General features: G+C 39.7%; 1 protein-coding gene across 1 annotated transcript in view; it reads right to left on the reverse strand.

The window, feature by feature from the left end:
* Positions 1-3168: 3168 nt before the first annotated feature.
* Positions 3169-27926, reverse strand: part of KCNMB2 (potassium calcium-activated channel subfamily M regulatory beta subunit 2) — a 39179-nt gene continuing 14421 nt past the window's right edge. The window contains exons 2-4 of the mRNA XM_062177818.1: positions 23245-23415; positions 20252-20447; positions 3169-3469 (exon numbers count right to left, since the gene is read on the reverse strand). Of these exons, the coding sequence (XP_062033802.1) occupies positions 3185-3469; positions 20252-20447; positions 23245-23415 (652 nt within the window). The 3' untranslated portion in view covers positions 3169-3184. The remainder of the gene's footprint in view (positions 3470-20251; positions 20448-23244; positions 23416-27926) is intronic.

The raw sequence follows: 27926 nt of genomic DNA on the forward strand, positions 1-27926 counted from the left end.
TCATATTATTTGAGGAAACCATTTGTGTTGGATAATGTGAAGTCTCAGAGCTCTGCTTCTAGCAGACATAAATAAAGTTTTGGACCTAAAGAGGCAAGTAGGTTATTGGGAATGTCAGCAGGGAGGCTGCTTTTTAATCTGCAGATTAATATGCACCGAATCTGTTTGAGAATCAGACCTGCACTCTGAATGTTGGAGAGTAATGTTTGTTACTCCTTTCACATGCCTAAGATGTACCGTTAGTGTTAAAGAGAACCTTAGTGGTCAGCTGGCCGCACCTCCTAATTTCATAAAGAAGTCGAGAGACTAATTGAGAAGCAAAAAATTACCTAGTTACCAGATCTTAAACAAAGCTCTTTTGACTTCCAATTCAATATTCTTTCTTCTTTAAACTCATTCAAAACTCAGCTAACCCAATGTTAGTAGAAAGATCCCACAGCTCTGGAAATGGTTACCATATTAGAAAGGCTACAAGATGAGCATTTTCTCAGCTCCCCACTATCATAGTATCAGTTTTTAATCCTGTAGAATTTATTTAATATTTTTGAGCTTCAACATTTTCAGCTGCAAAATGAGATAATAGTGCCCCCTTCAATAGGGTTGTTATAAAGATTAACATGTAAAGTACTTAAAATATTGTTGTGATTCCAGGTGTTTCTCCTATAATAATGAACATTTAGTTGTGTACATAACTAAATTATTTAAGTGACTGTTGCTGTGTCGGAATTCAAGAAGGCACTAGTTAATCTTTTATGTGTGTGTGTGAGTGTGTGTCCTTGAGATTTCTACATTCTTAACTAAAATATCAATTTCCCCCCAATTTTATTTTTGAATAAAAATTCAGAGGGAGGAAAACCTATCTAATAATTTCATTCACATTTATTTTACCCTTGGGTTGTGGGTGATCCTGTACCTGGCTGGAAGACTACCTGCTTCCTAGCCTATGCAGGAGGTCAAGAGGGCATGACACACCATGCCCCCCGGGAAAAACCCCTGTTGAGGACTCAGCATACTGAGACCCACATATGACCTGACTGCTGGCAGGTGGCAAGGGCCCCGGACACATTTCTCCCACCCCCGCTTCCTATTGAGGGGCCTTGTAACTGTTAGCTAGATGTGGTCCAGACCCATAAGACCACCTGGAAGTCCATGTGGGCTACATGACCTTCAAGCTGATTGGAGAAGCATGGCGGCATCAGTATCAGCTTTATCCTTTAGAATTAGTGTTGCTACCTGAGCTAGCTACTCCCCTTTACCTGCCCTATAAAAGCTTGTGCCTAACTGCTAATAAATGGACATGTTCACCAAAACTGTCTCTGGTGTTTCTTGTCAAAGAACACCGTCGCCCTACCATCCTGACAGTGTGGACCTTGCAGGATGAGCCCACATTGGATCACTTGAAGGGAAGCCCACGGGGCATTAAAGATTATGGATTGTTGGCTGTATTACTATCTTCAGAATTATGTTTTAAGGGAGAAGAATAAAGAGTTTTCCCATATTTTTCATTTTGCAATGTTATGTGTATGTTTTTGTGTTAAAAAGGGAACTTCTTATAATCTCTTAAAATACCTTTAGGGCTAGCAGATTACAGGTTTTTGGACTGCTATAGGCCTATGAGCCCTGAATGCAAGAATTATTCAAATCTTGTGATTAATGGACTTAAAAAATGTTAACTTACACATATGAGACCTGATCACACCCTAGGGATTTATTTGCTTATGAAAAGTCAAACTATAAATTACAATATTGCAGAATAACTTCCACTTCATCATATTAGTTTTACCATTCACTTCACAAAGTGATTTGTAAAATTTTGCAATACCTAAAAAACTATATTACAAAAGGTACTTAAATATAGATGAGAAAGATAATAATGTAATATACTACATTACAAAAAGGTACTTAAATATAAATGAGAAAGATAGATGTTTGTCTTCTCCTTTTGATGTTGATATTAAATAAAAGATGGAATGTTTTTATTTAAAACCAACCCCTCATTCCCCGCCCCCCAACACAATATAAATAGCAATGTGAACAAAGGCTTCCTTTAAATCTGTTATTCAATTCAAATGTGTGTTAGGAAAAAGGTATATTCTGTGTATAAAATATAACAACCAAAAAACAAAAAGAATTGTAAATAGAAAAATAAAACATGTATAGGAGACAAATATTCTGTGTACATAGTTTTAAAATCCCACAAGCGAACACTTGGTCAGAAGGAGAGACTACACATTCATTATTTCAATAATAAATTCCCAAAGAACAATATTCCAACATGTTAATTTGCCACAATAGATTTACCCATTGAAATAAGTCCATCCATTTTTATCAGAAAGTAACATTTTAACTTTACAATCTAACAACTCAGTTGAAATGAAATTGGGTTTTTCACACAAGAAACTCAGCAACAGACTTTTTTGGATCGAAATGGAGCACCTACTAACATTCAGTCAGCTCTTACGCTATGAAACTCCTTTTAAATATCATTTCTTCACACAGTAGCAGGGTCTTAAATGGAAAAAGGGCTCTGTTAATTTCCTATTTAAATCACAATAAGATATTATAGAATTGGTTAATGAAAACATTATTTTTTGAAATCAGTTAAAAAAGTTTAAAGTTATGAATAAAAAGTAATGAAAGAAAAGTAGCTGGCTAGGTTTCCCCTCTTCTTTCCAGCGATATGGTAAAAATACAAGGAAAATATTTAACACCCTTTAATCGGAAAATTTTGATTCTCACTTGCTATGGGTCTCCATTTAGAATAAGAAAAGAAAAAAATTTTTTGGCTATAGCTTTAGTAAACAAGAGATGATGAAAATATTGTCTTCAAGAAATCTTACAACTGAGAATTCCAACCTTATCCCATCAATATCATCTACACTCTTCCACAAAGCTTGGCAAATGAGTAACTGAGCCTGTTTTGGCTGAACAAGAGAAGGAAATACTAGGTCCAGCACTGAAACAAGATTATGAGAACAACCAACCAACACAAAACAGTTATTTCTTCTCCTGAATAAAGACATCATGTTTGCATATAGAACAGCTTTTGCATTATTGCTCTACATAGAAGAATATATTAAGGAAATCATAACAGACTGCACATTACAAACTTAAGGTTCTTTGGTGAAGATGAAAGAAAACAGTATTTGAGCTTTAACAAAAATTATTTCATCCATGTTTGCTTTTATCTATTGATCCGTTGGATCCTCTCACAGAGTAGGGAGAGGTACTGTGTGAGTTTCACCAGCGCGACGATTGCCACACCCCCAGCCATCATACATGTAGGCCAGAAGAGTGAGTGGAACAGCACGTTGGAACTGTAGAGTTTGGTTAGGATGACGCTTTTCTGGTTTCCTTCTGGGTCAGAATAACAAGAGAAATGTTGGTACTTCCTGAAGTTTTCCATGACGACATTCACCAGGGACATGGATTCTTCAAAGTTTTTCTCACATTTAGGTATATAGGAGCACTGTGGAGAATAAGATAAACTGTTATGGAAAGATGGTGTGTGTGTGTGAGAGAGAGAGAGATCTGTGAACTAACCATAGTGGTTAGTCTTTCTACATTCAAAGTGCATTCTAGAAACTCTAAGAAATCATAAGTGGATTAAAACAATGTTTTAGAGTATGTGGTGAAGATGTTCCTTAATAATTCATCAACATATTATTTATTTATTTATTTTTAAGGATTTATTTATTTGAAAGGGTTACACACAGAGAGAAGTCTCCCATCTGCTGGTTCACTCCCCAATTGGCCGCAACAGCTTGAGCTGCACCGATCCAAAGCCAGGAGTCAGGAGCTTCTTCCAGGTCTCCCACCTGGGTGTAGAGGCCTAAATAATTGGGCCATCTTCTACTGCTTTCCCAAGCCATAGCAGAGAGTTGAATTGGAAGTGGAGCAGCAAGGACTTGAACCGGAGTCCTTATGGGATGTTGGCACTGTAGGCCGTAGCTTTACCTGCTATGCAATAGTGCCAGCCCCTGATATATTATTCACTTATTGATTATACTCATATGATGAGTATGTTCATTGACTTGATGTAATCATTCCCTATTTTATATGTAAGAATTAAACAAAGAGATTCCCAATGGCTTGTTTTTTCCATAGCTAAGTGTGGTAGGTTTTAATTTTCCCCAATTTAACATACTCCTGATTCCAGCTTCTTGCTACATCAGAATGTCAACCTTTCTATCTTTTGTCCACATAATATCAAAAGTTTCTGGGTATGATGTTGTGGCACGTGGGTTAAGCCACTACCTGTGACACCAGCATCACCAATGTGTGCCAGTACAGCTGCTACACTTCTAATTCAGTTCCCTGTAGTATGTCAGAGAAAGCAGCAGGTGGTGGCCGAAGTACTATCCACCCACATGGGAAACCCTGATGCAAATCACATGGGAGACCAGGATGGAGTTCCAGGCTCCTGGTTTCAGCTTGGCCCAGCCCTGGCTGTTGCAGCAATTTGGGGAATGAATTGGAGGGTGGAAACTAACTTTCTCTCTCTCTCTCTCTCATTCTGTTTCTCTCTCTTTCCAACTCTGCCTTTACACATATAAAAGTCACTTTTCTGGGGGATGTGACAGTAGTTGTTAACTCTTTCCCCTCTCTATGGTAACTATTTCTTCATAGGGACAACAAAGACTCCTGGTTCTCTCTGTAATCTAATGATCAATGTAACTGATTAATGTGAATTACGTTTGCTTCTGACAAGATCACTGATAATCTATATACTGCTTTAGTATAAATTAGAAAGCTATGTCTTTTCTTCAAAACACTATTTAATTTGGAAAATTAATATAACAAACCTATTTTATGAAAAAAAACCTCACATTTTATTGCCACTTATCAATTTGTAAATTGTGATTATAAATACATCTATGAGTTTTACAATGTGGCTGCTACTCCTAGAGTTTGTGAAGTGCACAGCTTACAAGACTGTAAGCTGAGACACAAAGGAGGTGGGCTGTGGGTTACTTTTCAGGAACATTGATAGAAGTTTTGGGGATAGGATCCTGGAATTATAGAAAATTTAGACCTATAGATTTCCCTAGATGAAAGTATAAGAAAAATAGAGTTTTTACTAATGAAAACTAGCCTTACTCTTTTCCTTGATTTTATTAATGGGCACCCACGCACCTATTTTGTCTGCTGAGCTGTAATCATTAGATTATTTTACTATAAACAGCAGGAAGGTTTTTGATAACTTAAGAATGGAGGCTGGGCATGCTAACAGTACTATAAACCATGTGTAAAGTGATGTTCTTTTTAGCAATATCTAGTTGATACCTTTAAATGTAAGCAGGTATGAATGAAGTGAAAACATTCATACATGTGCATAGCCTTTTTTTGGGGCTGGTGCCGTGGCTCACTTGGCTAACCCTCCGCCTGAGGCGCCAGCATCCCATATGAGCACCGGGTTCTAGTCCTGGCTGCTCCTCTTCCAGTCCAGCTCTCTGCTGTGGCTCGGGAGGGCAGAGGAGGATGGCCCAAGTGCTTGGGCAACTGCACCTGCATGGGAGACCAGGAGGAAGCACCTGGCTCCTGGCTTCGGATTGGCATAGCTCTGGCCGTAGTGGCCATTTGGGGGGTGAACCAACGGAAGGAAGACCTCTCTATCTCTCTCTCTCTCTCACTAACACTATCTGTCAAATAAAAAAAATTTAAAAAGTATAAATAATAAAATATAAAAATAAAAAAAATACATGTACGTAGAGCAGGGTGTGGTGCCAGTATGGTATTAAGGTTCTGAAAGTATCTCCAAGGAAACAGAATTTCATAGCGAGTTAATGACGTAGTACAAAAATTGGCTGATGACTGCCTGAAGCAAATTTCCTATGAATAGATGCCTCTGAACCAAAGGGTAAGGGTGGTATGTGGATACCTCTTCGTTGCCACCATCTTCAAACATGCACAAGTCATGTGTTTAAAAAAAGATTTAAAAGATTTTGGAAGCAAAGCATTAGCAACAACAACAAACCCAGGGACATCATTTGTGTTTGAATTTAATGTGGGTCAATTTAGATTACAGGTACATAAGAACTCTATTTTTTGTGCCAAGATCATTTACAGTAATAGTTTCAGTGTCTAATAGTACTGAGTTATTGTAATGATCTCTATAAAATGGCATTCCATTAAAAATAGTTTTTCCTTTTCTTATGCTCTTGTGTATTGACTTGAGTTTAAAAACATTTCTTTTTTTTTTTTTTTAAGAGAAAGGGTTTATTGGGGAACACCCTACAGACCGGAGTGAAGGGGTGGCGAAGGAAAAAGAGAGAAAGAGAGTATAAGAGAGAGAGAGACAGAGGATATGAGGATAGAGACAAGCCAAGACGTTTCTTTCTTTGAAGAAACGTTTGCTAGCCGAATGGCAACAATTCTATCACTAGGTAAGAATTTTTCCAGGGACTCGTATTGTAGCATAGCAGGTTAACTACTGTTTGCAATGTCAGAAATCCATACGAACACTAATTCGAGTCTCAGATGCTCCACTTGTGATCCAGCTTCCTACTAATGTTCCTGGGAAAACAGTGTAAGATGGCCCAAGTGCTTGGGCCCTTGCACCCATATGGGAGACCCAGAAGAAGCTCCTGCCTCTTGTCTTTGGCCACATCCAGCCCTGGACTTTGCAGCCATTTAGGCGAGTGAACCAACGGATGGAAGATCTCTCTCTCTCTCTCTCTCTCTCTCTCTCTCTCTCACTCTGGCTTTCAAATAAATAAATAACTCTTTAAAAAAGAATTCTTCCAAATAAAATGGGATATAGACTGCCTTTGACACCATCTGGCAATGCTATAATATAGGAATTGCTTATTTTTTTTAAAAAAAGATTTTATTTATTTATTATTAAAAGAGATAGAGTTTCGGAAAGAGAGAGGGATAGACAGAAAGATCTTCCATCACTGGTCCACTCCCCAAATGGCCACAATGGCTGGAGCTGGGCTGATCCAGAGCCAGAAGCCAGGAGTTTCTTCCAGGTCTCCCACTTGGGTGCAGGGGCCCAGGCCCTTGGGCCATCTTACACTGCTCTTTCATGCCATAAGTAGAGAGCTGGATCAGAAGAGGAGCAGCCTGGGACTGAACTGCATCCATATGGGGTGCCGGCACCACAGGTGGAGGCCTAGCCTACTATGCCACAGCACTGGACACAGGAGCTGCTGACTGAAGTTTCAATCCATCAAGGTCTGAATGTGTACTTTTTGTTGGCAGGATGAGGCATGTTCTACAGATGTCTGGACTTAGGTCCTCAGGCCAGTAGCACACATAGGTGGAACAGGCAGATTGCTAGAGAAGAAAAGATTATTGCCCTAGTACTATAGCTCTTCATGATCTCATCATCTGCCACTAGAGTATTTTTGATTGCCTCTGAAAATTCTACCATATATCAGTCTCTCTTTTCATTTTATTATTTTTACATTTTTTTCTTGAGATAGAATCAGCTTCTATCTGCTAGTTCAGTCCCCAAAGGATTTTAATGGCCAAGATTGGGCTGGGACCAAATTTGAGAGTTGAAAATTCAATCCAGGCCTCCCACATGGGTAGCAGGCACTCAATTTCTTGGGCCATTACTGCTACCTCACAGCATCTGTACTAGTTGGTAGCTAGAGTCAGGAGCTGGAGCCAGGTGTTGAACCCAGGCACTCATATATGGGACATGGGTACCTTAACTGGTGTCTTAACTGCTGAGCTAAACACCCACCTCTACTTTTATTATTGATGAGCCCATTTGTGATAATTAATGTATGAGGTAGTATAACAAGCTCCTGACTTGTGTTCAGCAGATCTGGTTGCTGGGTTACTATCTTACTGTAGTCAAGTTATAGTGTCCTTCAGAACTAATTTCACTATATAATGGAGTTAACAGAGCCTTTCTGATTGAGTTTTTGTGAGGATTAAGTAGAAAATAAACCGAAAGCCTCAATAAATTTTCATTATCATGTTTTCCTATGGGAATATCTCATTTGTCCACATGATCTTTTCTAAAGTCTCTAATCAAGTGCCACCTACTCATATCTAAAACCTCTAAGGAAGACAAAACTACCAACCACGTGTTTTTGCAGGCACAGGCCCATTCAATTACTCTTGTCTCATGTTCTTTAGCTTTTTGCCCTAGATGATTTGCAGTATGTTAAATTCTAAATTAGGATTCTAGGATTCTGTGTTTTTTTATGGCTCAAACTATAGCTTTGTGTATGTTCTTGAGGCTGGAATGCATTTGGAGTTTAAGTTTATTTTAGTATGGTCTTGGAGGATAGTTTTAAATGATTGGTTTACAACACATATAATGCATGTCAATAAATGATTTTTCCTTTTTAAAAAAATATTTATTTATTTATTTGAAAAGCAAAGTGAGAGAGAGAGACAGAGAGAGAGAGACAGACAGACAGACAGAGATACAGAGAGACAGAGAGGGTTCTTCGATCACTCCCCAAATGGCCACAACGGCTAGAACTAAGTTGATCTGAAGCCAGGAGTCAGCAGCTTCCTCCGGGTCTCCCACATGAGTGTAGGGGCCCAAGCACGTGGGTCATCTTCCATTGCTTTCCCAGATGCATTAGCAGGGAGCTGGATCAGAAATGGAGCAGCCAGGACTCAAGCCTGTTTTCCCAGGTGCATTAGCAGGGAGCTGGATCAGAAATGGAGCAGCCAGGACTCAAACTGGCTCAAACGATATGGGATGCCAGCATTGTAGGCAATAGCTTTACCTGCTATGCCACAGTGTCAGCACCATTTTTTTTTCTTTTTAAAATATTTATTTATCTGGAAGGCAGAGTTATACACACACATAGGGAGAGATATAGAGAGATCTTCTATCTGCTGGTTCACCTCCTAAATGGCTGCAATGCTAAGGCTGGGCTGGGCAGAACCCAGGAATGAGGAGCTTCGTTTGAGTCTCCCTTGTGGGTTCAGGGGCCCAAGGACTTGGGCCATCTTCCACTGCTTTCCTAGGCACATTAGCAAGAATCTGGATAGCAAGTGGAGCAGCAGAAACTCAAAGTGGCATCTATATAGGATGCTGGTGATACAGGTTAAGCTGCCACCTGCGACACTACAACACCAGCTCCAATGAATCTTCTCTAAGTGATCTACTCTTAGTTGAAAAAACATAATGTAGATTGAGTGGGTAAAGATCCTAGTATATATAGGTAATTTTTATGGCAGTTTTGGCATATAAAGAGTTAACTTTTAGACTCTGAATGATATAAACACAAAGGAACATATGAGTAATAATTTTATATACAGAGTGATGATAAAACTGTTACCATTTTTATCATGTTATTGGCCATTCTTTCTTCTGTGCCTTACATGAATATATACAGCTACCAAACTCTAAGGCAGCCAGTCCATGGAAAATAAAGGCTTACATCTCTCTTCCTAATCCAGAGCCTTGTTCATAACTCTTATTGCTTTATGAAATCCATTGGATGCTTTATGGACAGAACCTTCTCTTTTGTATTGAAGAGAGATGGCCCCATGGACATGACCTTTCTTCTCCCACAGAAGAACGCTTGTGCTACCAACATTTCCTGATGATCCTTTCCCTTACCCAGGCAATGAAGAACTAACAGTTGCATCTTTCCTCCAATTCTTTGCAAAGTGACTGAAAGTTTTCTTTTCTTAGCCTCATGTTGAGGATCTTTTCATTGAGAAAGTTATTTTTATTTTCATGATGGACAGAAGTTTTGAAAAACTACCTGTTGGATGACTCCTCTTGGACATGCTTCACTAGGCATGTCTGAAGCAAAGAATGACAAGACTTTACCCTAAACAGTGAAGATGTGGGGAGGGGACGGGGCAGTGAGGGGGATTTGGCTGAATAGCCTCACTGACGGTCTCCTTCTCCTTGTGAGGGAAGGAAGGGAAAGAACAGCTTCTCAGGATCATCTCCAGGGAAGGGTTCATTGTGTATTTATTTTTTTCTAAAAAGAGAAGTATCTTATTTCAGAAAGGGTTAGAAGTTTAATGAAATACAGTCACTATTTATTAAATGCCAATTAATACTGTGCCAGTGTGCCAAGCAATATGATAAATATGGTTGTTAGAAAACATAAACAACGCATGAGAGACAATTAGAGAGAAATGGAGAAGAGCAATGAGAACAAGGGTGGAGTGAGGCCATGGAACAGGAATGTGGCTAACAGAGTTTTAGTAGAGACTGCACCAGCACAGAGCTGGGGCACAAAGTCCTACAAAGAATTCTTCGGGAACGAGCACTTCCTACATTGCAATGTCTATGAGTTCAACAAACAAACACCAAAAACAAACAAAAAGCCCACCTCAAAGCAACATTGCCCTTGTGGAACATTCATTTTGATGTTAGGACCAGATGCAACATCTAGAGTTCACAAGCAGCAAGCATTATGCACATATTTAAGCACATACAGTGTTCCAGACTCTGTGTTCTGTGTCAGAGGGTAGGACAGAATCCCCATGTCCAAGGAATAAAGAGATCACCAGCTGATAGCCTTGGCTTACTCTGGCCCAAATGTATATTTTAAATTTTTGAGTTCTTAGAACACTAGTGATAGATAGAGCAGTTGAGAATGTAAATTGGACTTCATTTTTTTTTCCCCTTTGAGATTTCCTGCTCCTTATAATTTTTAAAAGAGTGAATCCCACAAAATTTAGTTTAAACTTATTTATTTTGCAATTTTAGTGTCAGCTTGATTTCAGTAAGTGGGACTGTTTGGTAGAAGAAACAAAAGCAGAATTTATGCTTTACTGCTGCTGATTGCTTTAGTGTCAAGATGATGGTTCCTCTGGAGACAGATTTTCTTTCCCTGTATTTGCCCAAAGTTCTTAAGTCTATTATGGCATTTTTGCTTAATATGGAGTAGAGAAAAAGCTTAAAGACCTAGGATATCCACTAATGATACAGAAGTGTCCTGGTGCCTGGGGTTAATCAACACGCAAAATAGCTCTTTTCAAAGTTAACAAATTGATTAACATGTAACACTTGTACACCTTTTATGGGGAACAGAGTGGTATTCCAAATATTTATATAGCATAAATGAATCAAATTAGGTGGTCAGCATCTATATCGCCTCACCTTTTTACCAGCTCTTCTTTTCTAGTTCATTTTGTAGGATGTAACATGTTTGTGACCTGTAGTCATAAGAACACTAGAAACTGTTACTTCTGTCTGTGCTGTGGTGCATGGTTGGTGTATAACTTCCTTTCTCCCACCCTTCCCAGCCTCTATAAGCGACTCTTCTAAGTTCAGATTTCTTTTTTTTAATTTCTTTTTTTTTGACAGGCAGAGAGGATAGTGAGAGAGACAGAGAAAAGGGTCTTCCTTTTTGCCGTTGGTTCACCTTCCAATGGCCCCCGCGGCTGGCGTGCTGCGGCCGGCGAATATTTATTTTTTTTAACAGCCCATAAAAAAGGACATGCAGTGTTTATCTTTCTTTATGTTTTGTTTCACTTAACATAATGTCTTCCAGTTCCATTCTATTGCCTTTATTTTTCAAGAGGAAAAAGTTTCACTCTGTTATATGTAGCATGATGAAGTAAAGTGACGTAAATTCTAATTCAGTCCTAATTAGTGAGGTATGACTTTGGGAAAATTGTTTCATTTTCTGGACTCAGCTTCATTATTGTAAAGTGAGGTATAGGAGTGGTATTTAACACATGGAGTTGTTGAATAATTGAATGGTAAGTACATTTAAATTATTAGTACTTTATAGTACCTAGTACATTAAAAACTTCTGATAATATTTGGCTGCTAGCTCAATTCACAGAAGCTACGATATGGAATCAACCCAGAGGTCTTTCAACTGAAAACTGGATAAAGAAATTATGGTATATGTACACCATGGAACACTACACAGAGGTTAAAAAAATGAAATCCTGTCATTTGCAACAAATGGATGCAACTGGAAACCATTATACTTAGTGAAATAAGCCATTTCCATAAAGGCAATTACCATATGTTCTCCCTGATTTGTGGTAATTAATAGAGTACCTAAACGGTAATCTATAGAAGTAAAATTGACACTTTGAGATCTGATGCTTTTGAACACCCTTTGTCTCAGCTGTTGAACAGGGTTTTTTCCATACTATTTGTTGAACTCCTTACTTATGTGTGTAGAGTTATGTGTGTAGAGTTAACTGAAAATAGATCTCTGTAAAAAATAAAAATGGGGGTAGGAGAAGGAGGAGGGAGAAGGGTGGGAGTACAGATGGGAAGGAGGATAGGGTGGGAAGAATCACTGTGTTCCTAAATTTGTGTGTATGAAATTTGTGAAGTTTATAGACTTATGGCCCGGAATTTCATGCAAATGCAGGCAGCTTTGCATGATCCTCCAGTATAATTGTAAAAAAGATAAATAACCCATTAAAAAGTACTTGCTTCCTCCCTAAATTTGACTGCTATTGTTTTAAGAGTAAGATGTTAGTCAGGATTAAATGAGATGATTTTTATAAATTTTTTAGCATAGTGATGGGCACTTAATATATAGTAGACACTTAATAAATGCTGGGTCCCTCATGTTTCATTTACATTCCCAACTTCACTTTATTTTCTTCCTTTATATCCTTACCCTATAAATGCTATGTAGAGAATTTATAATTCTATTTGCATAAGATTTTAGGATCTCACAGACACTAAGTACAAAGCTAAATTAAGTTTAAGCACTGATCTGTCAGTGTTTGGAAACAATTTTAGTTGTTGTAACTGGAGCAGGAAGGATGCAAGTTATCTATTGGGCAGTTTCTAGGGATGCTGCAAAACAACAAAAAGGACAGGTCCCTACCTCGCCCTTACAGCCAACAGAGAATTCTCTTACCACGAATGTGAGTACTGCTCAGGTTGATAAACTGAGGTCTACATATATTTTCTGGGTTTAGGGAACCTATAAGGCTTTGGAATGGGTGGCAAAATGAGGGATAATGCTCATTTTGTCTATTGTAGTGTTAAGCAATTGGCTAATTTATGTGAATACTATAAGTAGTTTAGCTATTTGGAATCAATAATTTATGTAAATATTATAAATAATTGGCAAATGTATGGAACTTACTTTTCACTAAGTGTATATATATATATATCTTTCTCATGATAGTTTTATATAAAACTTTTTACCATATATATGGTATATACTATATACCAAAGAATGTATCTAGTTTCATGTTTTGTACAAAACTATTTTGAATCTACCCTCAAGGCAGATGGCATGTTTTGAGAACCACTGGTGAGTAAAAGCACACTTAAACTTTTGAAGGAGGTCAGAGTTGAGGAATTCACAAGCAACAGCTATAGGATGCTGTAATGATTCTAGTGACAGCCTTGCAGCCAACAGAGTCAGGGGCCCTTGAGCCCACTTGTAGCTCCCAGAGACCATTAGTGAGCTGCCTGCTGCATGACAGCATGCCAGCTTATCAGCTTAAGCAGCTTTGTCTGTGCTGTTGACAAGAGACTAGGCACTGGGTTTAAAGGCTAAAGAAAAAAAAATGAGAGATATGAAAATTTAAAAACAAAACCCTTTTGAATGTCTTTTTGCAAAGATACAGACAGCTTAATTGATGTCCTTTTGCCTGCCTCCTGTTGTTGCAGATCAAATGTTGTCAGTAGTTGCCTCATGAATCTCAACAAAACTGCTTATTTCTTAGTAACTATGCGGAAGGCATTATTTTTGGTGAGCTTGGAGGAGGATATCAGAAAGGGGAGGCTGACATTGAGAATATTTCTTTTTTATTTTTGACTCAGAATATCCTGAATATTACTCACATTGCATAAAGATGGTTGAATGACTTTCTGACGTGGAGATAGGAGTACTTTCAGTATGTATGATTCTGATTCAGAGCAAAGGCTAGCTACCCAGAAAGTGAATTGAATTGTTGGGCTAAGGAGGTGAGCCAAGAGGTTGCTGCCTTTCCGCCTGGGAACACTAGCTAATTGTGAGGGGCACTGTGGGCCTAAGGGGCTGCATTGCATTTTTGAGAAGTTTGTACAGCTAGCTATGGGCAAGCACTGTCACTGTCCTTGAGGCGTATCCTGGGGGTCCCTGATGATCCCCACATTCACTGTGGGTTGGGACTCTGAAAGGTTGCACCCTAAGAATAATGATTAGCTTGAAGTAGACAGGTCCTCACAGGGACTGAAGTTCAGATTTGAATTCAGATTATAGTTGAGGAAGTCAGAATGTGGTAGTCCTGAATGGCTTATGCCCCAGGGGCCTAGCAAAGCAAATGGAAACAATTTTTGAAAAGCATGATATCATGTCATATTCCTGGACTTAAAGTTATTATTTTTTTTTTTTTGACAGGCAGAGTGGACAGTGAGAGAGAGACAGAGAGAAAGGTCTTCCTTTTGCCGTTGGTTCACCCTCCAATGGCCGCCGCGGTAGCGCGCTGCGGCCGGCGCACCACGCTGTTCCGATGGCAGGAGCCAGGTGCTTATCCTGGTCTCCCCTGGGGTGCAGAGCCCAAACACTTGGGCCATCCTCCACTGCACTCCCTGGCCACAGCAGAGAGCTGGCCTGGAAGAAGGGCAACCGGGACAGGATCGGTGCCCTGACCGGGACTAGAACCCGGTGTGCCGGCGCCGCAAGGCGGAGGATTAGCCTGTTGAGCCACGGCGCTGGCGTAAAGTTATTTTTATAAATATATTTGCAGATATGGTTTCTAACACCTAATAAAAAATAATCAGAGCATTCAATACAACATAAAAATAAACAAGAGAAGATACTGAAATCATCAAACAAACTTAAAAGTATAATTTTACTTAATTTAAAAATTTACTTGAATAGCAGGGAGATATAGAAAGACGATAGATAGATAGATAGATAGATAGATAGATACATACATAGTTAGAAAAAGTGTTATCTTCTATCTGCTCACCAAATGCCCACAACAGCTGGGGCAGGGACAACCTGAAGCCAGGAGCCTGAAATTCCAGGTTGGTCTCAGACAATGTGCTTGAGCCATTAAGTAGCTGAGTCATTACCTATTGCCTCTGAGGGTGTACATTGGTAGGAAGCTAGAATCAGAAGCAGAGGTAAGACTCAGACACAGGCACTTTGATTTGGGATGTGGGCAAGTGACATCTTAATTGCTGTACCAAATGCCTGCCCCTATAAGTTTACTTTTTATATTGAAGAACTAAAAAAAAAAAAAAAAAAAAAAAAAAAAAAAAGAAAACTGCAGAACACTGCAAATGGTAAAACAAAACACAAATGGACATTTTCTAAAAAATATAGAATTTCTAAAATTTTCTAGAATTGAAAATATAGTAAGGAAAAGTAAGAACTTAATGAATGAGTTTAATAGTATATTTTTTGGAGTTGAGGGAAGAATTGCTGAACTAGAAGCTAGGTACATATCTAGAATGAAAAAGAGACGAAGGGAGGGAAAATATTGAAGGGAGAATACACGCATGGGAGACAAAGTGAGAAAGCCTAGCATATGGCCCCTTGGAGTCCCAGAAGTAAAAGAGGAAGACAATGTTTGATGAGATAACGACTGAGAACTTTCTAAAATTGAGAAAGAACCTTAAGGAACAGGAAAAAAATCCCTGGGACACTAAAAGAAAGGCTAAAGAAAAATAACTGCACATTTTGGCATAGAATAGTTAAATTGTAGAAAGCCACAGAAATTAATCTTTAAAATAGGTCAAGATTACCTTCAAAGAGGCAGCTATTAGGCTGAGGCTTGATGTCTGAATAATAACAATGCATACCAGAAGACAATGGAAGTAAAATAATTGCCAATTTAGAGTTTTGTACTCATTGAATGTATACTTCAAGAATGAAAATGAAATAAAAATATTTTCAGAAAAATGAAAACTGAGAAAATTCTTTGGAGCATCTGCAGCAGTAAAATAAATACTAATTAGAGAGTACTCTTTAGGCCATAGAAAAATGGTCCCCAGATGGAAGATCAGAGATACAAGAATGAATAATAATGGAAACAGGGAAATATAGGGACGAGTGTCAATTTGTATTTATTTTATGCAGCAATAATGATAGTGTCTACATGAGCTGAAAGTATATATATATAGAGGAAAGTGACAATACTATGTAAGCTGAGAAAAGAAAAAATGGAGTTAAAATGTTCTAATGTTCTTGACTACAAGTTGTAATCTCTAGGATGAACATTAAAAAATTAGTAACATATTAGAAAACTTTTGAGAAAACAGGATGAAATGGGATAATAAAAATAATCCAGTGAGGAAAGGATAATCTCTTTAATAATGGACTGGAGCAAGTAGTTGTCTATGTGAAAAAATAAGGCTAAAGAAACCAAGGAATTTGACCCCTAAATAATCAATCCAAGGCAGATTGCATTCCATTGTGAAAAGAATGACTTTATGGCCTCAGGAGAGGTAAAGATTTATCAAACAGAACAATGAAAGCACTAAACCAAAAGAAATGGTCACAGAATTTTGTGTCACTGAAATTAGGAACTTCTTTCATTGAAAAACATCATTCATAAAGTGAGAAGGTCACCCAATGAATGGGAAGAGAGATTTGCAACACCTATAACCAACAGAGGTTTGTATTTAAAGAATTCCTACAATGAATATGAACAAAAATTAATCCAATAGAAAAGTGGGCAAGAAAATTGAACACACATTGCACAAAGAGGATATTGAAATGCTCAATAAATCAGTGAAAAAAGGCATTTGGCTAACATTATCCACCAGAAACACAAGGAAATATCACTACATTAATTACAATTAAAGATATAAATGATGCTACGTGTCAGTGTAGATTTGGAGCAATAATAACTCATACTCACAGGTTGGTGGGAATGTAAACTGGTGTAAGCATTTTGGAAAACCATTTGGTATTATTTATTAAACTTCAGGAGATGTACACTCTATGATCTGGATGGCCCATTTCCAGGTTTCTACCTGGCAGCAATGTGTGTGGTTATGCACCGAGCCATATGCAGAATATTCATAGAATCTTATGTAATAGTTCCATACTAAAGATAACTCAAAATTCCCATCAACAGCGTGAAAAACCATTTGACATATTCATACAAGAGAATATTTTCCAATTTATGAATGGACTATGACCAAATGGAAGGAATCTAACAAATATAATGCTGTGTGAAGAAAACAAGATGTAAATGAAAATATTCTGTATGATTCCATTTATATACTTTAAAAAATGAAGCAAAACCGGACTATAATATTTAAGGATGTATGTTTAAGTGCTACAATGACAAAGAAAAATATTTGTCTTAGTAGTCAGGATAGTTGCTATTTTTGGCAGGGAGCAGAGACTATAGTTATTGAGAGGGGTCATAAAGGATGTTTTAGGGATGCAGGAAATGTTGTATTTCTTTATTTTGTGGTGATTTACATAGAGGACTCTCTTTGTAATAAGTACTTTTTCATCCCATGCATGTTACAGCGTGTATGTCATAATTTACATTTAAAACTGGTTGTGCAAAAAAACAAATAATGACTTAGAATGATACTGAGGGACAGTTAGAATTCTGATCCTAAATATATAACTGGGACTTTTATGGTAACTTCACTCCCTGTTTATAGGCTAAATAATGCATTCACAGAGCTGTACTGATAAAATGTCAAAATCAGGACATGGAAATATGTTCCACTCTTGATGCTTATTCAACTTTGGCCACTTTCCAATTCCTTAAAGATTTGAATTTTATAGGCATTTGTCATTACAGGTCAGCTTTGATTTAAAAATCTGACTCGAGGGAAGGTCTTGAAATACAAACACTCTGTGAGAGAGCTAAGCCTTATATAATTTGAAGCACAGGCTCAGAACTGTGCTTGTGGCTACTACAAACGAAAGCAAATCAGAGCAAACATTTTCAAACAACATTCTCTGAAATATTCATTATGTTGAGTTCTCAGAGATATTTGTAATACTTTTTTCAAGTTACTGTCACCAAAATGCAGGGTGTGTTTATTTTGTGTCAATATACCAAAAATACATCATCCTACTTGTTCCTCATGTTCTAGTATTGAAACTCTAAGCCAATGAATTATTTTGATAACTCTAAGATTTACATTTAAGTGCTAACAATTACAGTGAAATTTTTTATAAAACAGATTTGAGTTCATGATGGTTGTACCCTGTCTTGGTATATGAGAGTCTTGTGGACATTTAAATTGCTGCCATAAATCTAAAACTCAATGCAGTTAGCTTAAAATTGGTACCCGTGAGTTGGTTCTATTGATACTTTACTGATCATTCCAGATGTCATAAATGTCAGTGTTATGTAGATATAATAAATGTTTGTTAAGATCCACTGGATGGACTTGAATATATACTAATGTGAGGTTTTCAAAAAATTTTATTTATTTGGAAGGGAAGGAGGGAGGGAGGGAGGGAGAGAGAGAGAGTTAGAGAGAGAGACTCACACTGGTTCACTCTCTAAATGCCTGCAACAGTCAGGCTGGGTCAGGTTGAAGCCAGGAGCCTAGAACTCAATCTAGGTCTCCCACATGGGTGGCAGGCATCAACTGTTGGTTCCCAGGTTGTGCATTAGCGGGAAGTTTGATTAGAAGTGTAGTAGCTAGGACCCTAACTAGGCACTTGGCTATGGAATGTGGCAACTTGACTGCCTCACCAAATGCCCTATATGAACAGATAGAAACACAAAATATGAAGAAACATACACACACACACACACACACAAAATGTGCATGGGTTAAATTTTCTGACCTAGCAATGAGGTAACTTGTCTTTTTTTTTTTTTTGACAGGCAGAGTGGACAGTGAGAGAGAGAGAGACAGAGAGAAAGGTTTTCCTTCGCCGTTGGTTCACCTTCCAACATCCACCGCGGCTGGTGTGCTGTGGCCGGCACATCGCGCTGATCCGAAGGCAGGAGCCAGGTGCTTCTCCTGGTCTCCCATGCGGGTGCAGGGCCCAAGGACTTGGGCCATCCTCCACTGCCTTCCCGGGCCATAGCAGAGAGCTGGCCTGGAAGAGGGGCAACCGGGACAGAATCCGGCGCCCCGACCGGGACTAGAACCTGGTGTGCCAGCGCCGCAGGCGGAGGATTAGCCTATTGAGCCGAATGCCGGCTGAGGTAACTTGTCTTTTTAGAGACATAAAAGTATATAAAAGTCACATTATTAATTAATTAATTAATTTATAATAGATCCCTTTTTAAAAGTATTTATTTATTTATTTGAAAGGCAGAGCCACAGAGAGAAAGAGGCAGAAAGAAGGAGAGAGAGAGAGGTCCTTCACTTGCTGGTTCACTCCCCAGATGGCCACAACAGCTGGAGTTGAGCCAATCTGAAGCTAGGAGCCAGGAGCCAGGAGCCAGGAGTCTCCTCTGGGTCTCCAACATGGGTGCAGCGGCCCAAGGACTTGGGCCATCTTCCAGTGCTCTCTCAGGCCACAGCAAAGAGAGGGATTGAAAGTAGAGCAGCTGGGTCTCAAACTGGCACCCATGTGGTATGCTGGCATCACAGGTGGCAGCCTTACCCACTCACAGCGCTGGCCCTGCACATTATTAATTTACCATGTCTTCAGAAATATCAAACACATTTTTACCTCCTGATTCCCAGATACGTGACAAGTAACTTTTTTTTTTTTTGCTTACACATTTATAAAGTTTTATTTCTTTATTTGAAAATCAGAGTTACATAGAGAAAGGGAGAGATGCAGAAATATCTTCCATTCACTGGTACACTCCCCAGGTGGCTGCAATGGCCAGGGTGGGTCCAGGCCTAAGCCAGGAGCCTAGAATTCCATCTGGTCTTCCATGTGGGTGGCAGGGGACCAAGCACTTGGGCCATCTTCTACTGTTTTTCTGAGGCCATTATCCGAGATCTGGGATCAGAAATGGAGCAACAAGTATATGAACTGATGCTCACATGGGATGCTGGCAGTGCAGGCGGTGGCTTTACTTGCTATGCCACAATGCTAGTCCAGGCTTATACTTTTCTAACTGAGCTGCTGTATACTAACTTTGAAAGATCCAGTCTATTTGTGTATAGACATAATACATTTATATTTACTGATTCCACTTATCCAAATGGAAGTTAAGGTTAAATCTGCACTACAGAAAAAAAAAAAAAAGTGGGACTGACTTGTCCATAGCTTGCACAGAAAACGATATTTCCTAGGCAAGAGTCAAATAGCAAGTTCTGGGAATGCAGGAAGCAGGGCCTGCTTCCTGCTACTATTTTTCCTTTGAAATGCTGGCAAAGTGGGACTTGAGAGAGAGAGAGAGAGAGAGGGAGAGAGAGAGAGAGATGGAGGGATGAATGTGTGAAGCTCTGTGGAGGTGCTTGCAATGCAGTGTGCCATGCTCCTACCTTCTGATTGATTTTCATTGTCTCTTCATTGTGATAGAGAAGGAGCTTTTCCCCAGATGAAGTCAGGTTAACGTACACCTGGAGGCAGGGATACTGAGAGACTTTCCAGCATTCTGAACCGCAGCTGAAGGAGCAATTAAATGTTTCTGTGATGGATGCATTCAGCAAGGTGCATTGAGATTCTTCAGTCCAAACACTGCAGAGAGAGAGGGAGAATAAACAGAGGCCCAGGAGCTAGAGAGAAGGAAAGTGTGATGGGAGGGGATCATTTCTCAGTTCTTGAACCTGCAAGATCTTTTCCAAATCTATAATATGATATATTTGTGTAAAGTGTCCGCCTTTGAATTCAGTAGCTTTAGGCAAACTGCCATACAACTTGGACAAACTTTGGTTCCTAATAACTTTTTCTTTCTTTCTTTTTCTTTTTTCTTTTTTCTTTTTGACAGGCAGAGTTAGACAGTGAGAGAAGGAGACAAAGAGAAATGTCTTCCTTCTGTTGGTTCACCCCCAAATGGCCGCTATGGCCGGCGCGCTGTGCCAATCCGAAGCCAGGAACCAGGTGCTTCCTCCTGGTCTCCCATGCGGGTGCAGGGCCCAAGCACTTGGACCATCCTCCACTGCCTTCCTGGGCCACAGCAGAGAGCTGGACTGGAAGAGGAGCAACCGGGACATAATCCGGCGCCTCAACCGGGACTATAACCCAGGGTGCCGGCACCACAGGTGGAGGATTAGCCAACTGAGCCACGGTGCTGGCCCCTAAGAACTTTTTCAATGATTTCCAATAGATTTAGATTTTTGCCAGTGCTTGATTTAAGAATTTTTCTTATTCAATTCACTGGTAAGTGTAAACCATGTTTTAAATATCATAATGCATTCTCGTCCCGTATTCTATAGTGTAAGAGTCTTCTTGCCATGCTTGGGCCTTAGTTCTGTACTTCATACTTGAAAGTATTTTCATCATTGAAAGGACTCCATACTTACTCCATGTCAGCTTGCACCCCAGCCTATTTTTAGGCAGAGACTGTGAAAGGGAATGGGGGAAGGGGATGGAAGAAGAGTGGGGGGCCTTGGAGTCCAACTTGGCAGATGGAAGGACAGTGATACTGAACCTTAAGGTCTTTCTAATGAGGCAGAGAAGATAACTTGGCCCTTTGATTTCACCAAGAGTAATCACTTATTTCAACCTTTCACCCTCATGGGTGCTTTACATCAATTTTCTTCTTTTATCCTCTCAACAGCTCTACAAGTTGGATATTAATATCTTTTAAAGGTGAGTGAACTGAAGGTCAGAGAAATCAGGTAACACACTCAAGAACACATAGCTAGTAAGTGATAGAAATTGAGATTCTACCCAATCCTGATTTCCGTAAGGCCTAGGCTCATTCTGTTGTGCTGGGCCGCCTTTCCAGGAACAGAGAGGAAACGATATCATTCTACACAGACTAATGGATTCATAAGGATGCCCCAGGACCTCTCAGTTGGACAGAATCCAGCTGCCCATTGGCCAACTTTCATTTTAAAATATTTTTATTTTATGATCAAAGTGAGCATTTGTAATTAGGAAGTAACATACCAGCTATCAATGTTTTGCCTCTGGACATAAGCTGATTACCATAATGATGGGAAAACAACATGTTTTCTTTGCAGATTAACATCCTTTCTTTCGCTGGGCAGGCATCCTGACCTTTTACAGGTATGAAGTTTTATGCCAGAGGCAAACATTAGGCCGGACCTCCCTCTACTTTGGCAAGTTGTATTTTCCTGGAACACAGATGGTCCTATTTTGCTTATACAATGAGTAAAAAAAAAAAAGGGTTTTGATGGCCCTAAGCAGATGTGAGGATCTGAGAGTGGTTTTAGAATCAGAAAACACTTGGGGCCTGAGGCTCTGTGCTTTCATTGAGAGGAGCCCAGCTGAAGTCCATCAGAGGAAAAGAGCAGATCAGCCACAAATGTGAAGGATGATTCCTTAATTTTGGCAAATTACTGTATTTCAGTGAGACTTGCTTCCAAAATGAAAGTATTAATTTAGATGGAGAAACGAATGTCACAAACCAGTTGGATTTTCTTTTAGATTGAAACCTCAATTTTTCATTTGAAAGGGTCTTGTTCTTTTCAGCTTGAACCACCATGAGACTTTCCCTATTAGTCACAGCAGTGCTAGGCTCACCTGTGTTTAAATTGTCCAATTTCTGGACATCTGTTAGCTAGAGACGCTGTTGGGATTTATCACATGGCTTAATCAGAGAGGATGTACATCTCCCTCACTATTTAGATGCCTCCCTATCTATTCAGTAAACCTAGGGCAGGTATTAAAATGAAAATAGTTCAAAATATGTTATTTTTGAAATTTGTTGCATAGCAGTATTTTTAAGCATTGATAGCATATCAGAATCAAATGGAAACTCTAAAAGGTATTGGTGACTGAGTCACCCAGTCCTCTGGAGGTGGTGGTGCAGCAGCATTACAAAAAGTTTCTGAGGAAATGGAAATGTATGCTTGAGAGTTCCTGATGTGGAACATGATGGAGGGGTGGGTAGTATGGAAAAAGAATGAGGGAGAATAATGGAATAGATGTGAAATATCATGAGAGACTCTGCCCTGAGCAGATGTGGCTTTGACTCTTAGCTCTGCCACATGATACAGTTCTCTGACATGGGGCAAATTACATTTCTGATGAGCCTTAGTTTGCCATTTTTATAATGACTATATTCATACTCACCTTCTAGAGTGGTTGTGAGAACAACTTATTCATGAATTCACCTTCTGGTATGTGTGTAGGAACAGCCCTGCACACATCATAGGCAGTCTTTACACAGATCTGTATTTATTGCTACTACTAGACATCATTATTGAGAAATAGGGTGTCAGGTACTTCCAAAAGTTCTGATTAGGAAGGAAGGGAAGGAAGATGACCTTGGGGTTGCTTATGTGATAGGGGAGGGGAGAGTAGAGGGGAGCAGAGCAGTGCCCTTCTCCTCACCCAGCCTTACCTCTGCAGGTAGGAACGCAGCATTGTGATGCCCAGCAGAAAGTACATCATGATGGAGCATACCATCATGGCCAGTCCCAGGAGGATGGCCCGGTCCTCTCCTGCTTTCAGTGCTGTGACTGTTTTCCTTTTATCCAAGAGGTCATGGTCCCTGATTTTTTGGTAAATGTTTCTGAGATTGAAAACAATACAATCTTACATGAAGTTCACAGTAAATCATCATATCTTTAGAGAGCAACTTTCTGCCAGTGCCTTCCTAGGTAGGGTTCAGAGACCTAGAGGACCCCTCAACTCTCCTTAATGCAGCTGGATCCCTGTGTGTGACCACAGCCTCCCAGCATGCACGCTCAAGCACGTGTGCACACATACATGCGCATGCATGCACCCACAAATACATGTACACATGCATGTACATGACCCTGAGCAGACAAGCCACCCCTCCTTGGGGCCATGTTGAGTTGGAAATTAATTTTTCTTCTTTCCAATTCTAAAGAAAGAAATCATCTCTTCAATTCTCACAATACTGTATTGAATTTGTTGACTTTACTGTTTAATATCGAGTTGATCATCACTGATCTTTTTATACTCGCTGAATACCCAAAGGAGCATTAATCCAAATAAGTGGCAGCAAGTATCAGGGATCTACCAGCTCAATCACTCAGTTTTCAGTAGTGTCAGAAAGAAGTTATTTTGGTTAGTATTTTTCTCAAGCACAGGGTGCTTAAAGCTCTATGAGCTTGGGATTTATAAACAATGAGAAAAAGTGGAGCAGTGACCCTGTCTTCTTTTCTTTATGTGTAAACACTTGAGTGAGTTTGAAAAGTGTCAGTAAAATCAAGACCACAGCCCATAGCTTTGGACAGTTTTATTAGTTTGTTTTTTTTTTTTTTATTTCAGAGCAGCAATATAAGGTAAGAAATAACATGAGGTTTGAATCAAACTGTCTCTTGCATTCAAACCCTGATTTCATGACTTACTAATTGTGTGATCAGTGTTGTCTTAGCTTTTCTGATTCCCAGTTTCCATTAAAAGTTGAAATCACATGTAAATTCATTGTAGGAGTGGACATTTAGTCTAGTGGTTAAGATGAGAATGCCACATGAGATGCCTAGGTTCAACACCTGACTCTGGCTCCTGATTCTAGGTTCTCACCAATGCAGATCTTGGTGGGGGCAGCAGTGATATCTCAACTAGTTAGATTCCTGCCACCCATGTGATTGACCTGGGCTGTGTTTCCAGCTCTGGCCCTGCCCAGACTGCTGCAGGGATTTGGGAAGTGAACCATTAGATGCAGACACTTTCTCTCTCTCCCTCTCTCCCTCTCTCCCTCTCCCTCTGTCTCTCGAGTAGTTTTTTAAAAAATATTTATTTTATTTATTTGAAAGTAGAGTTACATAGAGGGAGAAATAGAGATCTTCCATCCATTGGTTCACTCCCCAAATGGTTGCAACAGCCAGAACTAGGCCAGGCCAAAGCCAGGAGCCAGGAGCCTCCTCTGGGTTTCCCAATGGGCACAGGGGCCCAAGGACCTGGACCATCCTCCACTGCCTTTTCAGCTGGACCAAGGGGAGCTGGATTGGAAGTGGAGCAGCTGGGACTTTAATCTGTTCTCATAAGGAATGCTGGCATTGCAGGCAGTGTCTTTACCTGGCACACCATAACACTGGCTCCTCAAATAAGTTTTTAAAAATTTAAAAATTCATTATAATACTGAAATGAGATGATACGAGTAAATCACTAGGAGAACAACTGATGTAAGTACTTCATAAATGTTCCTATTCGAAAGTGGGACAGGGACTTACAGCTCAATGTTGAAAGCATCAGAATATCCTAAAATTGCTACTATTCTCTGAAGAATTTCTAAAAGATATAAAGTCAAGGAAATGAATAGTGTATAAAGCTTAGGAATGGAGGCCTGGATTTCAAACAGAGTCTGGAAGGGACTGGAAGCTGCAGTGCTAGGTGCATGGGGAAATGCATGTGAAGTCTGGGTAGGAAGGCCCTGTTCAGGAATCCTGGTGAGGTAGGTGACCAAGAAACAGCTCAGCAGCTGATCTCTCATTTCTGCTTTGAGGAGGGCGTGCTGGTTTGTGGGGCTGTGGGCAATGGGAAGTCACTAACCTCTTGGTCCTGAAAACAGGACACACTGAGTACTGCAAATGGAGAAACTCTTAAGTCATTTTTTTTTTTTTTAGCTTCAGGCAAAAAGTCAATATGCACAAAAATAGTTTCAGATTTTCCCTTAAAATTTTTATCACCATCACTTTTATTGCTTTGGAAAGGAACCAGAGAAGAATGCAATGCAGAACTATGCAGGGAAGGGAGGAGATGCCTGCTTTTTGAACAATTCTGTGTATGTTCATTGCTTATATTTAGCTCTATGTTCCAGGATGGCCTTACTGGTGCTTAGGGCCAGTGCCTATTCTGATTGGCTCATCCATTTTGGGATGGTTGTTAAATATTTTTATTCCTTATAAAGATGTGAAAATATTTTTAAAAATATATTTTATATTCTTCTAAAATAATTTTAGGTACAGTAATTATTAATCTAGTTATCAGCATACAAAATTAACTGATCAGCTTGATATTATTACTCTAAAGTCCTCTTCATGAGCTACTTCATCAAAATCTTGCTCTTTCTTTGAGAAGTAGACCTGTTATAGGAGGAATCATAGCTAAGTAGAAATCTTTGTTTATGATCTTTCACAGCCATGTTCTTCCTGGCTTCCTCCGACCCGCACTCACTCTTGATCATTTCTAGAGATTCAAAAAACTCATATTTCCATTTCTCCATCTCCCAAGCCCAGTGCCCCTGGTTTAGTGACTGCTCTTCCTTTGACTTGCATAGACCAGCAGTCATCTACCATCATAGTTTCCTTATTTGTTTTTGAGACTTTTTTTTTTTTTGAGATTGTAGCATTTGCAGCAAATCTCTTTCAAAGTGACCTTATGCGTAAAAGCGTAAGTGCCTGTTAGCAGCCAAAGTCAGTGGGCAGGAAGACTTCTGGAGTAGGAAGAGACAGGTAGAGACTGAATAGTTTCAAAGACCTATTGTAAAGACCTATTGTATAAGACCTATTGTAAAGACCTATTGTATAAGACCTATTGACATCTGATAATCAGATGTCACTTTGCTAATATTATTTATAAACGTGTATTTATTTTGATGTCTGCTTTTCCTGCAGATGGAAGCCAGCAAGAAGGGAATAGAAGTATCATAGTCTCCCAGTTTTAGGCTGTCAAACATGCAACACTTATGTCAGTCTATACCCATAAAAGAGATGAAGTGTGATCAATCTGTTATGTCACCAGAACAAGAAACATATAAAAATGATTCAAATGGGTAACTTAGAAACACATCACAATTTGAAAATAGTTAACAACTGTTTTTTGCATGCTGTGGAATGTATACAGAAGAAGGGAGATGAATAGTTTCCACCCAGTCCAAGGGCATCTGGGAAATCAGGATATTACCCAGCAAAAGAAAAGTAGGTGAGTAGGGTGGGCTATAGCTATGGAATTAATCAATAGATAGTGGTTGAATTAATGGATAAATGGAAGATGAACCAATGATTTGGAAGATTATAGAATAAATATATCTTTTTTTTTTTTTTGGACAGGTAGAGTGGACAGTGAGAGAGAGAGACAGAGAGAAAGGTCTTCCTTTGCCGTTGGTTCACCCTCCAATGGCTGCTGTGGCCGGCGCACCGCGCTGATCCGATGGCAGGAGCCAGGTGCTTCTCCTGGTCTCCCATGGGGTGCAGGGCTCAAGCACTTGGGCCGTCCTCCACTGCACTCCCGGGCCACAGCAGAGAGCTGGCCTGGAAGAGGGGCAACCGGGACAGAATCCGGCGCCCCAACCGGGACTAGAACCCGGTGTGCCAGCGCCGCAGGCGGAGGATTAGCCTATTGAGCTGTGGCGCTGGCCAGAATAAATTAACTTGAGGGAAGGACCCTCTTGTTACTGGAGAACAATAGCAAGGTAGGAAGTCTGACATGAAAATAAATATGAACGTCAGGAGGAAAGTGCACTGATGAAGCTAGTTTCAGAGAGGAGAAGAGGTGAAGAAGGTGGGCAATTTCTGCACCTGAGGGAGACAGACAAGGAACAGAGGTTGAAGTTAGAGAAGGCTTCTTGGGGGAATAACGCCTTAAATATTTCCATCAATTCTGATTCAGTTAACCAAATGGGACAAGGAGTGGAGGGTATTACACACTGAAGTGCTCATATGAACAAAAGTATAGGGAATGGCAATTTCATGGTGCATATCAGAACTACAAATATTTTAATGTTTCTTGGATAAATGTGGGACAGGTGAAACAGGGAGGTAAGTTTGGAAAGGTGGGTATGCCATGAAGGGTTTTGTACATTCTGAAGAACTTGGCCTTTATTCTATAGCTAATGGGAAGTTGTCACAGGGTGATGTTGTCAGAACTAAGTGTTAGAATCATCTCTGGCTGTTGTGTGGATATTATATTAGAAATGGGACAAGAAAGGTAGGCCTTTGGCCTAGCAGTTAAGATACTTGTTAAGATACCCATGTCTCATATTGGAGTTTCTGGGTTCTGGTCCTGGCTCCTCACTCTGGCTTCCAGACAATGCAGACTCTGGGAGCAGCAGTGATAGCTCAGGTGATTAGGTTCCCTCAGCCACATGGGAAACCTGGATTAAGTTCCAGACTC

This window comes from Lepus europaeus, chromosome 2 (assembly GCF_033115175.1).
Source record: "Lepus europaeus isolate LE1 chromosome 2, mLepTim1.pri, whole genome shotgun sequence".
NCBI classification, from domain to species: domain Eukaryota; kingdom Metazoa; phylum Chordata; class Mammalia; order Lagomorpha; family Leporidae; genus Lepus; species Lepus europaeus.